The 12,067-nt window shown below is 36.0% G+C and overlaps 1 protein-coding gene across 1 annotated transcript; it reads left to right on the top strand.

Moving 5' to 3' along the window:
- Window positions 1-684: 684 nt before the first annotated feature.
- Window positions 685-12,059, top strand: LOC107723451 (desmocollin-2-like). The gene is made up of 16 exons (XM_016532082.1): window positions 685-998; window positions 3,054-3,156; window positions 3,999-4,189; window positions 4,279-4,392; window positions 4,547-4,702; window positions 4,812-4,953; window positions 5,559-5,713; window positions 5,817-5,951; window positions 6,148-6,333; window positions 6,925-7,172; window positions 7,548-7,690; window positions 9,396-9,617; window positions 9,905-10,141; window positions 11,049-11,164; window positions 11,262-11,546; window positions 11,670-12,059. Exons 1-16 carry the CDS (start codon window positions 852-854, stop codon window positions 11,880-11,882), a joined length of 2,793 nt encoding a protein of 930 aa, XP_016387568.1. The 5' UTR covers window positions 685-851; the 3' UTR covers window positions 11,883-12,059.
- The last annotated feature ends 8 nt before the right edge of the window (window positions 12,060-12,067 follow it).

Below are 12,067 nucleotides of genomic sequence, written 5' to 3'. Positions count from 1 at the left end.
AAAGAATACATTTTAACACATTTAAAGGGCTTAATAGTGTCGTAATTTGAACACTTTTCTTATGTAGCTCTCATAAATGTCTCACATTCACTTGCTCAGTCTGAGTCACTCCCTTATCAGTTTCAAGAAGTGAAGAAGTGTTTTGGTTGAAGCATATCCTGTCCATTCCTGTTGTCTTCATTTTTGTTTAACTCCCAATCCCTTCCAATTCCTCGCAGCAAAACTTTATTCTGTGAGACTTTCGGTCAACAGGTCACATATTTTCACTTTTAAGGCCTATGCACCACAGTTATCAAGCGGTGAAATACAGAGCCACAGGCTTGACCAGGTAGTAATTCAAAACGAATAAATCATCCCACGTGAAAAAGGCGTGCACATGTGAGTGATTTCAAGCTGGAACATTTTTTTTTTTTTTTTAATTGGGTTTAATTGGGTTTATTAAATGCAAAAGTTGTAAAAAGTTTATTTTCTTTGCTAAATGTGTAAATGTGATGACTGTCTGTATAATCACCAGTACCTCCTGCGCTCCACCCAAACAGATGCATTAATAATCATGTCTGAAAAGTCAGATGGTATTACGGGTAAAAGTCTGTTCTGTTAAAGTATAACCTCTCTCTCTCTCTCTCGCTCTCTCTCTCACACACACACACGCACACACACACAAAGTCAGAGGGAGTTTCAGGGGGCAGTTTGGGGTGGAGTCTAAGCCTTCCAGAGCTTCCCAAGCTAAGGAAGTCAGGGACAAAGCATAGTTTAACATGTTTAGTACTCAAGACTAAACATTCAGTCCCATTTATATAAAAAGTGAGAGGCTGAGGCTCTGCCACACCCATATTAAAGACTTCAATGGCATGAGAGCCGCACCGCGCCCAGAGGACTTTATCCGAGCACGTCTGTCAGATACACGCAGTGTAACGTTAGCGGAGTCCAGAGAAATGCAACACACACACAGCAGGATGTATGTACGCGCGCTGTTCGCTCTCTGCCTGCTTACTTTGGTAAGTTAAAGTTACGGTTGTCAATTGTTTTTTTTTTGTTTTTTTTTTGCTTTTTGTAATTTTATTTTAGGTCATTTTATATAAGTTTATCGTAGGCCTACCTGAATTCTTGCCGTATCCTTTCCTATTTACCTTGGTAACCATAGTTTCCGTCAAATTGCTAGTTAGTTGTTATAAAATGAGCAAAATGCGAGTTATGAGCCTGTATTGCGAAGAGCATTTTATTAATCGATATTATGTCTCTCCCCCCCCCCAAAAAAAATATCTAAACACCCTTAAATCAACATGAGAAAACATGTTTTTTAAGATTATGAGAGAGTAGCCTACTTGCTTTTAAATATGTTGGCATAAACGTCAATGAATTTTAGACTAACTGAATATAGCCTACTAAACTACTATACTTTTATCACATTTTTACAGAACAACAAATAGGCCTGGTGAATTTAATAAAAGAAATAGTAAATTCTTATTATTATTTTGTCATGACAGTGGTGGTAAATACCATGTGATCACATTTTATTATAGTCAATAACTAGTACTATAGTACTATGGTAATTTGGTGGAATCTATGTTTACCATGGCTTATATTTAAGTAAGTTTTCCCCAATGATAATAATAAATTATGAATGGATTCCCCCCTACCTTTTTCCAAACAATTTGGAAATGATTTAGATTGGATATTGGTTAAATAAAATAAAATAGAATTAATTAGTTAATTGGTTGGATATTGTGTGTTGTAGATTTGAAAGGGATTAAACTACTTGAACATTACTATGGTGATTTGGTGGAAACTATGTTTACCATGGTTTATTTTTAAATAACTTTTCCCCAGTCATTATAATAAATTATAAATAGATTTCCCCCTACCATTTTCTTTCAACTATTTGGAAATGATTTAGGGTTGGATATTGGTTAATTGTGTGTTGTGGATTTCAAAGGGATGAAACTACTTGAACGTTAACCGTTTAGAATAATGAAGTTCTCACTAATTAGTTAGCTTATCTGCATTTGAATAGCCTGATTGGTTGTTTTGTTTTTGTTTTTTCCATCAATTGTGTTGCTATGTTTGCTTAGTATCATCCAGGGCGAAACTAAGCTGCTGACCAAGTAAATCAGTTCTAAAAAATGTTAATTGATTTGTTTTAAAGAAACCACAGTGCTATTGTAAATGTCTTCATTCATTCATTCATTCATTCATTGATCACTAATATTGACTAAAGAGAAAGGTGCTATCACCTAGCTGGCTAATGTTCACTGGGTGGGTCAGTTATTTAGATTTTTTTTAGTGATGGATTCATTAAAACCTGAATGTAAGTTTTAAACTTTGTGATTTCCTGATATTGTTCAGGTTCATACACTGTGGTATATTTGTATGTTTTATTGACTTCTTCTGGGCAGATTAGCCTAGTTTGGAGATAAGATAGAGCTGATATAAATATATAACCGAAACCCATAACATTACACCATATATTGAGACAGAATACCATATAACAGTATGTAGAGTACTTGAAATCTGCTTTGTGTCTTGGCTTATGGTTAATGTTTCATTGATAGGGGTTTTGTTTAGCTATGTTCTTATTGTATTTTTATTAGCCACAGTTTCCCATGTCATTCTTGAGCTATGCGAGTCATTGTTTCGGTCCATCGCTGTTTGTTTGCCGCGCACAAACAAAGGCACTGGTGTAATGCTTTCATGTAGCTGTTTAGGACTGAATGTAACAATCAAGATATAATGTGAGGAGGTTTGCTGTGTAAAACAAGAAAATAAGGTACTGATTAATAATGTTTTTGCAAGTCAAACACCCCTATACAGTATCCTATATTACGACAATAAGGAGTATCTACTGTATTAAATGTTTTAAAAATGCATTGTAGTTCATACAATTAACTTGAATCTGATTATCACACAATCCCAATCCTCACCTGTTTCATTAGGATTAACATTTGAAGTCATATGTTGTTTCAAACTACATTACTCAGGTTTTGCTCAATCACAGTGGGGAATGCAATACTCCCTTGATTCTCCCTTTCACTCGCGTTCAATTCCTCCCTCAGGTGCTGTTTCAGAGCGCTGCGTCTTGTGAGTTGAGGCCTGTGCTTGCTCAAGTGCCTAAGTGGCTGCCCGCCGGTTATGTCATCTCCGAAAGCAAGGAAGAATGTAAGATTTGTGGTTTCACTAAGCCTTTTCATGTCATGAAATGAACTTTTATGCAGACTAAGCTTTTCCTTCATTTGATGTTGCTAATTAGGCTACATAACATGACGTTTACATAAAGATAATTAATGATAAAAGAATTTGTTCTTCTAAAAATGATAAATTCTGTCATCATTTACTCACCCTCATGTCGTTCCAAACCTGTGTGACTTTTTTTTGCTTCTATGGAATGAAAAAGGACCTTCAAATAGACACAAAAGCAGCATAATAGTGTCATAAAAGTGAAAATGAAAAAGAAAAGTCAACTGAATGGGAAGATTATCAGTGAATAATGATGGAAATGCATTGGTTACTTAAACAAAATAATCATATTGCTTCAAAATACTTTTTTATGATTTTATGATACTCTATTTTACCATCACTAATATGTTTATTAATATTTTAAATAAGCTTTTATTTTTATAGTCTCAGTTTTAATTTTAATTTTAAATGTGTAGTCATTTTTATGTGCTTTTGGCATTCTTATTAGTTTTTGTTTGATTCCATTTAGCTTTAATTTTAAAGTTTTAGTAATTTTAGTACTTTATTACTATATTATTTCAGTTATATTTATAATGTTCTTTCTTTTTTGTATTTTAATTGCTTTATTATTTTATATTGATAGTAAGTTTTTTTCATACTGGTGATACTTTTATGGTGCTTTTGCATTCTTTTTGAAGCTTGAAAGCTTTAGTGATATTATACTGTGTGAAAAACAAACAATAGATTCAAACTGCTTTTGTTTTTTGAAAGATACAAGGCTTAGCTGTGGAATAATTACCTGTCATTGTTGTATTTTGTCACAGTGAGTCTCAAAGGCTGTGCGGCCAAACCTGTGGCCTTTACTTCCAGTGACCCTGACTTCGCTGTGAATACAGATGGAACCATTATCACAGTTCATGGTTTGGAGATTACAACAAAGCAGTTTTCTGTACTGGTGCAGGATGAGAATGGAATGGATTGGAGGGTGGACATAATCCTGTCCTGTAAAGATGAGGTAAAACTACAGCCTGTAATTCTTAGCTATAAACCATATGATCTGGATCAGCAGCATGACAAATGCTTCTCTATATGTTCTGGCTTCAGGCATCTCAGAAATCTAGCAGTGCGGCTCGCAAGCGTACTAAGAGAAGATGGAGACCGTTGCCTTTCTCTTTAGTTGAGAATGACAAGCTTCCATTCCCAAAGGAACTGGAGATGGTGAGACCAAGTAACATAAGCTATATCTCTACTTTAGTCATTCCTTTACTTCCTTCCTGTTTCCTCGTCCATTCCATGATCTCAGTTTGACCTTTTGTTATATTTCCTGTTTTCTTATGCTCTCTGACACATTGCTGTGTTCATCTTTTCTCAGATTGCATCTGATTCTTCAGTAAATTACACAGTGTATTATGAAATCAGTGGACAGGGTGTTACTACAGATCCTGTGGGCCTATTTATTCTAAACAAGAACAACGGCATGCTGAGTGTGACCAGGGCTGTCGACCGTGAGCAGTACCCACAATTCAATGTGAGTCTGAATATTTCAGACCTTATACAGAAAACAGTGCATGAGCTTATGGTCTGGAATATGATTATAACATCAGTACAACTAAATTTGTCTGTTTCTCTTGTTGTAGTTTATCGCTCGTGTGTTTGACATAAGTGGCAAGGAAACGGATGCATATCTGCCCATCACTGTGAATGTGGAGGATAAGAATGATAACGCCCCTGATTTCATAGGAGGTCGATTCTTCACTGTAGAAGAACGGTGCAGGGCAGGTATGAAAGAGAAGGACGAAAGATGCATTTTCAAACATCAAGTTCAGGGCATATATCACACCAAAATCAAAGGACAGAAATAAGAAATTATATTTTAGAAATTATGGAAGGTGTCTTTAAGACCATTAAAATCATTTGGATTTTGATATTATTTTCATAACAATTCTCATCACTATAATAATAAAAAAGATAATTATTTTTTATATTCTCAAAAATATATTATGTTCGGTAGTACTTGTCCATCATGGTAGTATTTGTTTTACAACCTTTTATTGAAAATATCGTTCGTTCGATATTCATACTGTGTAATTTCTTATATATATATATATATATATATATATATACACAGTATATATGTATATATATATTTTTTTTTCTTTTCTAATTTATGTGTTATGTGTACTAAATTTTTTAAAATTATATTTTGGGGTAAAATATGACCCAGAGTATTCTTGACAGGCTTTATGATATTTTCCTGTATGTTTAAAGTGAACTCGTGGTCTAACGGAGAAATGCAGTAAATGATACTAAACCGAACCTGAATATACTGAAAGTGAAATTGTATTTTGTAGTGTATTCAATCATATTTGCATTCTGTTTTTCAGGTACTGTAATAGGACAAGTGAATGCCACAGATAAAGATCAGCCAAAAACCCCCCACACCTTGATCAAGTTTACTCTGCACAACGCTACTGATATGTTCTCCATTGATCCTTTTACCGGAGTAATAACTGCTAAAACTAACACCTTAGACAGAGAGGTATTTTTCTGGTTTTGTGTTGTATCTACAATGCCTTTCTGTATTGTGTATTCAGATGATAGAGTATGCCAATAATGCGAATGTTTTATTTTATTTTTCTCAGGCTCAGGACAAAGTCTATGTTGAAATAGAGATCAGAGATATGGGCGGTGCTCCTAATGGGCTCTTCAACAGAGGAACAGTTGTGATTACTCTCACAGACGTTAATGATAACCCTCCTGCCTTTAAAGAGAAGTTGGTAGGGCCCTTTTATTGGCTATACAGCAATAAAACAAAACAAATAAACTACTAAACCACTCAGGAGATGAATTTGAATGAATTGCATAGCGCTCATCTTGAGATATTAAGATACTTAACTAACATCGATAACAGAAAGGCTTTATGTTGTAAATTGTGGTATTTGAACTTTAAAAAAAAATTTTTTTTGGAAACAGTACAAGGCCAAGGTTCAGGAGAACCAAGAAAATGTGCTAGTTACTAGGATACCAGTGGAAGATAAGGACTTGGTCAACACCCCCAACTGGAAGGCCCTGTTTGAGGTCACAAAAGGAAACGAGAGTGGGAACTTCAGGATGGAGACAGACCCCAAAACCAATGAGGGGCTTCTGTATGTGATAAAGGTGAATGGTTTTAAAGGCATTAAAATAATAGTCTGTACAGGAAGATATTTTGTGGAAGCATCTGAAAATCACCTTTTTTGGCAAGAAATAGACCCCAGATGTCTTTGATGAATCCGTTGAAATTTCGCGGAATTTGCCCTTTGCTAGTACGTTCTAGTAGCGATAGCTTCCACTGAGGGTCACAGTCATTATCTTGAGAGCTCTCTTCACTCTCTGACAGGGTTGTGTTGGTTTTATTTATAGAGGCATTGCAAGGTTAGCTCACTATTTTAGAGCTGTGTGTGAAAACGCTTGTCTGTTCGATGTGCATGTGCGGTTCAACCACATCCTGTTATATAAAGTACATCCATCAGGCAGGCAAACACAGGTTCTTCTCTTCAAGGAGAATTCAAGGCAGAGCTTTTGACAGCTCTTCACGGTATAGGCGCTTTTGGGTGAAATAAGCAAAATTTAATACACGAGTTTCACAATTTGAGTTGAATTACTGAAATAAATGAACTTTTCCACGACATTCTAATTTATTGAGATGCACCTGTAGATGCACTTGAGTGAATTCTTAGTGTTCTCATTCCCCTTCTACTCTACTTTCAGGGATTGGATTTTGAAAAAACTCCACTGGTGAAGCTGGAAATAACTGCCCGTAATGAGGTTCCACTGGTTGGGCCTGACACTAAATGGCTCTCTGTGCCACTCGAGCTCAGTGTGGGAGATGAAGATGAAGGACCAGAGTTCAACCCTGGCATTCTATATCTCAAAGTCAAGGAGAATGTTGCCAATGGAACCATCATTGGAACCTATAAAGCTCTGGATCCAGAAAATAAGAACAGTGATGGAATAAAGTATGTTCTTTTATAATGTTTGGTTTATTTGAGGTTAACTAAATAATTCTCTTTAAAGCACCACCTTACACATTCAGGCGGTCTTTGGTCTTCTGTTCTGTTATGCTCTGACTAGCTGTTTTTGAAGACAAGCAAGAACATGTCTTATGTAAATACGTCCAAATAATTTAATAAGAAAATCATTTTAATTATACAGGACTTTAAGAGTGATTAAAAAAAGCTTTCCTGTAACCTCTCTAGATTTTTTTTTTTATTGCATCTAGTGTCTCTATATATGACATTAGAGTGTATTATGGTAATGTAATTGTACATGATAAACCGTTATACTGTATTTTAAATGCACTTTCTCACTTTTCTATTTTATTTATGTGTAAGGTACTATAAGATGACTGACCCAGGCAACTGGATCACTGTGGTGGAGAACACTGGAGAACTGAAAACAGCCAATACTATAGATCGAGAATCACCTTTGGTCCACAAGGATATGTACAACATAACCATCAGAGCTGTGGATGAGAGTGAGTCTGGACTTGATGTCACACACTTGACAACATAATTAGATTCAACTTGATATCTTAACTTAATAATCTGTGGACATTCAGCACAACAACACTGAAACGTTGGTGTGTTTCTGAGTACACACTGTATGTGTGTGTGTGTGTGTGTGTTTTCTCTGGCTGTCAATGAAAGACCATTTGCATTTGGTTGGGTAGAAATAGCTTCAGGCCTCTGCGAAGATTTCAGGATTTTGTGGTGTGATGTAACATGTCTTTTTGATGATGATCAACGTGTCCTACCTGATAGTACATGTTCTAAACACTGAATGTTGTTGAATGGCATTCCAGGAAGAACTGAGTACGTACATTTGTCCCTCTTTAACTCTTATGCACCTTTTACACGTGATTTTTATCTTTGGACGTCACCAGGTTGCAATGTTTTCACTGCTAATGGGCGTTCTTGCTGCCCTAATTTTATTGGAGGTCTGTGTAGTTGGACATAGCTTTTGAGAAACTGATCACAAACGTATGCATGTATGTAAAACCTGTTTCAAAAAAGGAGGATTTTGAGACAAAGAAATTGTCACAATTTCACATACTATTAAAAAGTCACAATCGTGAGATGTGAAGTCACAGTTGTGAGATATAAAGTCACGATTATGAGATATTGCAACTGTGAGATGTGTAGTCGCAACTGTGAAATATAACATTGCAATTGAGATGTAGTTGCAATTATAATATACTGTAAAGTCACAGCTATGAGGAAGCTGCAATTAAGAGATAAAAAGATGCATTTAGTGTGAAGCTATATTTGTTAGAAAGTTGCAATTGTGAGAAAGTTGTCACAATTATGAGGTTGCAGCTATGAAATATAAAGCTGCATTTGTGAAATATCTCACAATTGTTACATATACAGTTTCAATTCTTAGATGTAGTCACGATTGTGAGATATTAAGTCACAATTATGAGATGTCGCAATTGTGAGTTAGAAAATTGCATTTATGAGATATTTAGTCACAATTTTGAGATATTGCAGTTGAGTGATGTAGTCGCAATTATGATAGACTGTAAAGTTGCAGTTATGAGAGTTTCAATTAAGAGATAAAAAAACACATTTATGAGATGTGAAGCTATATTTGTAAGAAAGTTGCAACTGAGATAAAGTCACAATTATGAGAAGTAAGTTTGCAGCTATGAAATATAAAGTTGTGTTTGTGAGATATGTCGTCACAATTGTGAGATATACAGTCTCAGTTCTGAGATGTAGTCGCAATTGTGAGATATAAAGTCACAATTATGACATATGTAGTCAAAATTGTGACAACATTGCAATTGTGAGATGTAGAAGCAATTATGAGATGTCACAATTGTGAGATATAAGGTTGCAATTATGAGATGTAGTTGCAATTGTTAATGATAGTCACAGTTATGAGATATGAAGTTGTAGTTATGAAAAAGTTGCAATAAAGAGATTAATAGACACAATTATGAGAAGCAAATTATGTAAGAAAGTCGCAATTGTGATAAAGTTGTCATAATTATGAAAAAAGGGTTACAGTAATTATTATAAAGTTGCAATTATTAGATATAAAGTCACAGTTGTCACGATTATGAAAATTAAGGTCATGGTTGTGAGAGATAAAATTGTGCATTGTAAGCCAGTTGTATTCTGGCAATTTGTTTCTCTAAAGCTACATGAAGCTCATTGGAATCTCTCTTTCCTCAGGTAAGAAGACAGGAAAAGGGATGGTTATAATCCAGATCGAAGACGTGAATGATAACATCCCTGTGATTCCGGGCAAAGACCTGATCATGTGTAGTAAGGGCGATACGCTGAGCTCTGTTCTGGTTGAAGCCGTGGACATGGACAAGCCACCTTACTCTACTCCCTTCATTTTCGAACTTGGAGCAGATCATGATGGGAAGTGGAAACTGAAGGATACTACAGGTAAGGATAGAGGGCATTGATGTTTCTTAGGGCTGGGGGTTTATCTACAATTTTTATTTTTTTTTATTTTTTTTATAATTTCTCAATATAGCAAAAACAAACAAAGGCTGATAAACTGAAAGTGTTGCAGTATGATCACAGACATCATGTCTTTCCTCATCTGATGCAGATTCCTCTGTGGTGCTGGAACAGGCTGTGGCCATGCCATATAGCAAAAACAAACAAAGGCTGATAAACTGAAAGTGTTGCAGTATGATCACAGACATCATGTCTTTCCTCTGATGCAGATTCCTCTGTGGTGCTGGAACAGGCTGTGGCCATGCCCAACGGTCTCTACAGTGTTCCTCTCTTGGTGAAGGATCTGCAGGGATTCGGGAAAGAGCAGACCATGGATGTGCGAGTGTGCACTTGTGAGAGGGAGGACAATGGGTTGGGAATATGTGGGGCTCGGAGTGCCTCTTCCTCTTTGGGCAGTTTGGGAATCCTTGCCTTAGTTCTCTCTGGCCTGCTGTTGCTACTTTTAAGTGAGTGCCCTCTTCTGGCTATGGCCACCATATATTACATACATTTATTTACATATGTAGATACATATGTTTACATATACATATATTTACCGATAGACACACTACCATTAAAAAAGTTATTAAAGAACTATTGTCCTCACCAAGGATGCATTTGATAAAAGTACAGTAGAAATGGTAATATTATTAAATATTTTTTGCAATTTAAACTAATTGTTTTATATTTTAAAATGTTATTTATTCTTGTGATGGCAAAGCTAAATTTTCAGCATCATTACTCCAGTCTTCAGTGTCACATGATCCTTCAGAAATCACTCTAATATGCTGATTTGGTGCTCAAGGAACATTTCTTATTACTATCAAAGTTGAAGAGTTGTGCTGCTTAATAATTTTGTGGAAACAGGAATAATTTTTTAACGGATTATTTGAGGAATATAAAGTTCAAAGAACAGCATCTATTTGAAATGGAATTTTTGTAACAATGTTAATGTCTTTACTGTCACTTTAGATCAATTTAATGCATCCTTGCTGAATACGGTCCTTAAACTACACTAGTCAACATTTGAAGTGGATCAAAACATTTTTATCAAAGTTGTCCTAAAACTTAAAACCAAAATGCATTCTTGTCTTTTGATCCACTTCAAATGTTGACTAGTGTATATACACAAGTCCAAGAGTCTTTTCCATTTATTTTTATTTTACAGATTATATACCAGCATAATAATTTAAGTGAAAAGTTGAATTGTAATTTTAACATGAATTTCTTAGTATTCAGTGTTTTTTTTTTTGTCAAAACCTCTCAAATCTGATAGGTTTAAATAAAAAAAAAAATCAGATTTTTCATGTTACGGCCATAAATGATTCTCAGAAACACCGATACATTTGCCTTCTGTTTTTCTTGCCGTATCAGGTCTGTTGCTCATCTTCATATGCAGTACTAAGAGAGACAAGCTTTACATCAGTGATGACACAGGAACAGGTGGAATGCTGCTGAAATCCAACACTGAGGCTCCTGGTGAAGAAGTGGTAAGAAAAACACCTCTTTTTTTAAATAGTTAAATTAATCAGAGAAACCACTAGAAGAGTTTGACCATATTTGGCTGGAATGTCTTTCTCTTTTTAGAAAGATGGAGCTTTGATGATGATTCCTGGGGCAGAGGTAGTGGACGGGTCACTACAGAGCGGCCTCATGGAAAGTAAGAACATGACTTCAGCTTCAGGGCGCTACGGGCAGTCGTTTTTCCAGGGAGGAGGCGTGTACAACACCACCACTCAAGAGTTTGGGACAGAGAAGTACTACTCATCTGGACGCTATGATAACAACATGCACGGCAATGCCACGCTACAGAAACTCTCCAATACGACTGCTCTGGACACATGGAAAACCAACGGGCGCTACTTGGACAGAGTGAGCTGAATTTATACATTCATTCACCCAGGAAACTCATATTTCACATTCTCTCTGTTTTTCGTTCATGCTCTACTGAAGTTATTTTCACGTGACCTAAATTGCGACCTTATTTTGTGACAGAAACTGGCTTACTTCGGAGACGAGGAGGAGGGGCGGTACGCGGATGACCTGCTGAAGACTTATGGGCATGAGGGGATGGGATCTCTTGCAGGCTCTGTAGGATGTTGTAGCATCGTGGGTGAACAGGAATCACTGGACTTTTTGAACACTCTCGGCCCCAAATTCAGACCACTGGCTGACGTCTGCTACACCACGAATCGAACCGGAAACTAAATTGAGACGTGACTGAGATGAGAGAGTACTGTATGCTGTTTGCCAGGGGCCTTCAAAGCACACTGCACTGTATTTTTGCCTTGTTTTCCAGTAAAAATATCGAAACATCCGTAAAACATGATGAATTTATTTGAGAAGCAAAACAATGTAAGACCTTCTTCTTTTGACTCAATTGCAAACATTGT

Source organism: Sinocyclocheilus rhinocerous, unplaced genomic scaffold, assembly GCF_001515625.1.
Source record: "Sinocyclocheilus rhinocerous isolate Xijiao unplaced genomic scaffold, SAMN03320098_v1.1 scaffold1725, whole genome shotgun sequence".
NCBI lineage: Eukaryota > Metazoa > Chordata > Actinopteri > Cypriniformes > Cyprinidae > Sinocyclocheilus > Sinocyclocheilus rhinocerous.
This window is presented reverse-complemented; position numbering and strand designations above follow the sequence as displayed.

Bases quoted from the DNA above. Each gene is read 5' to 3' on its own strand.
- LOC107723451 (XM_016532082.1), top strand. From the start codon at position 852: ATGAGAGCCGCACCGCGCCCAGAGGACTTTATCCGAGCACGTCTGTCA. The intron at 4,393-4,546 runs GTGAGACCAAGT...ATCTTTTCTCAG, and splicing joins TCCCAAAGGAACTGGAGATG to ATTGCATCTGATTCTTCAGT. The intron at 6,334-6,924 runs GTGAATGGTTTT...CTCTACTTTCAG, and splicing joins GGCTTCTGTATGTGATAAAG to GGATTGGATTTTGAAAAAAC.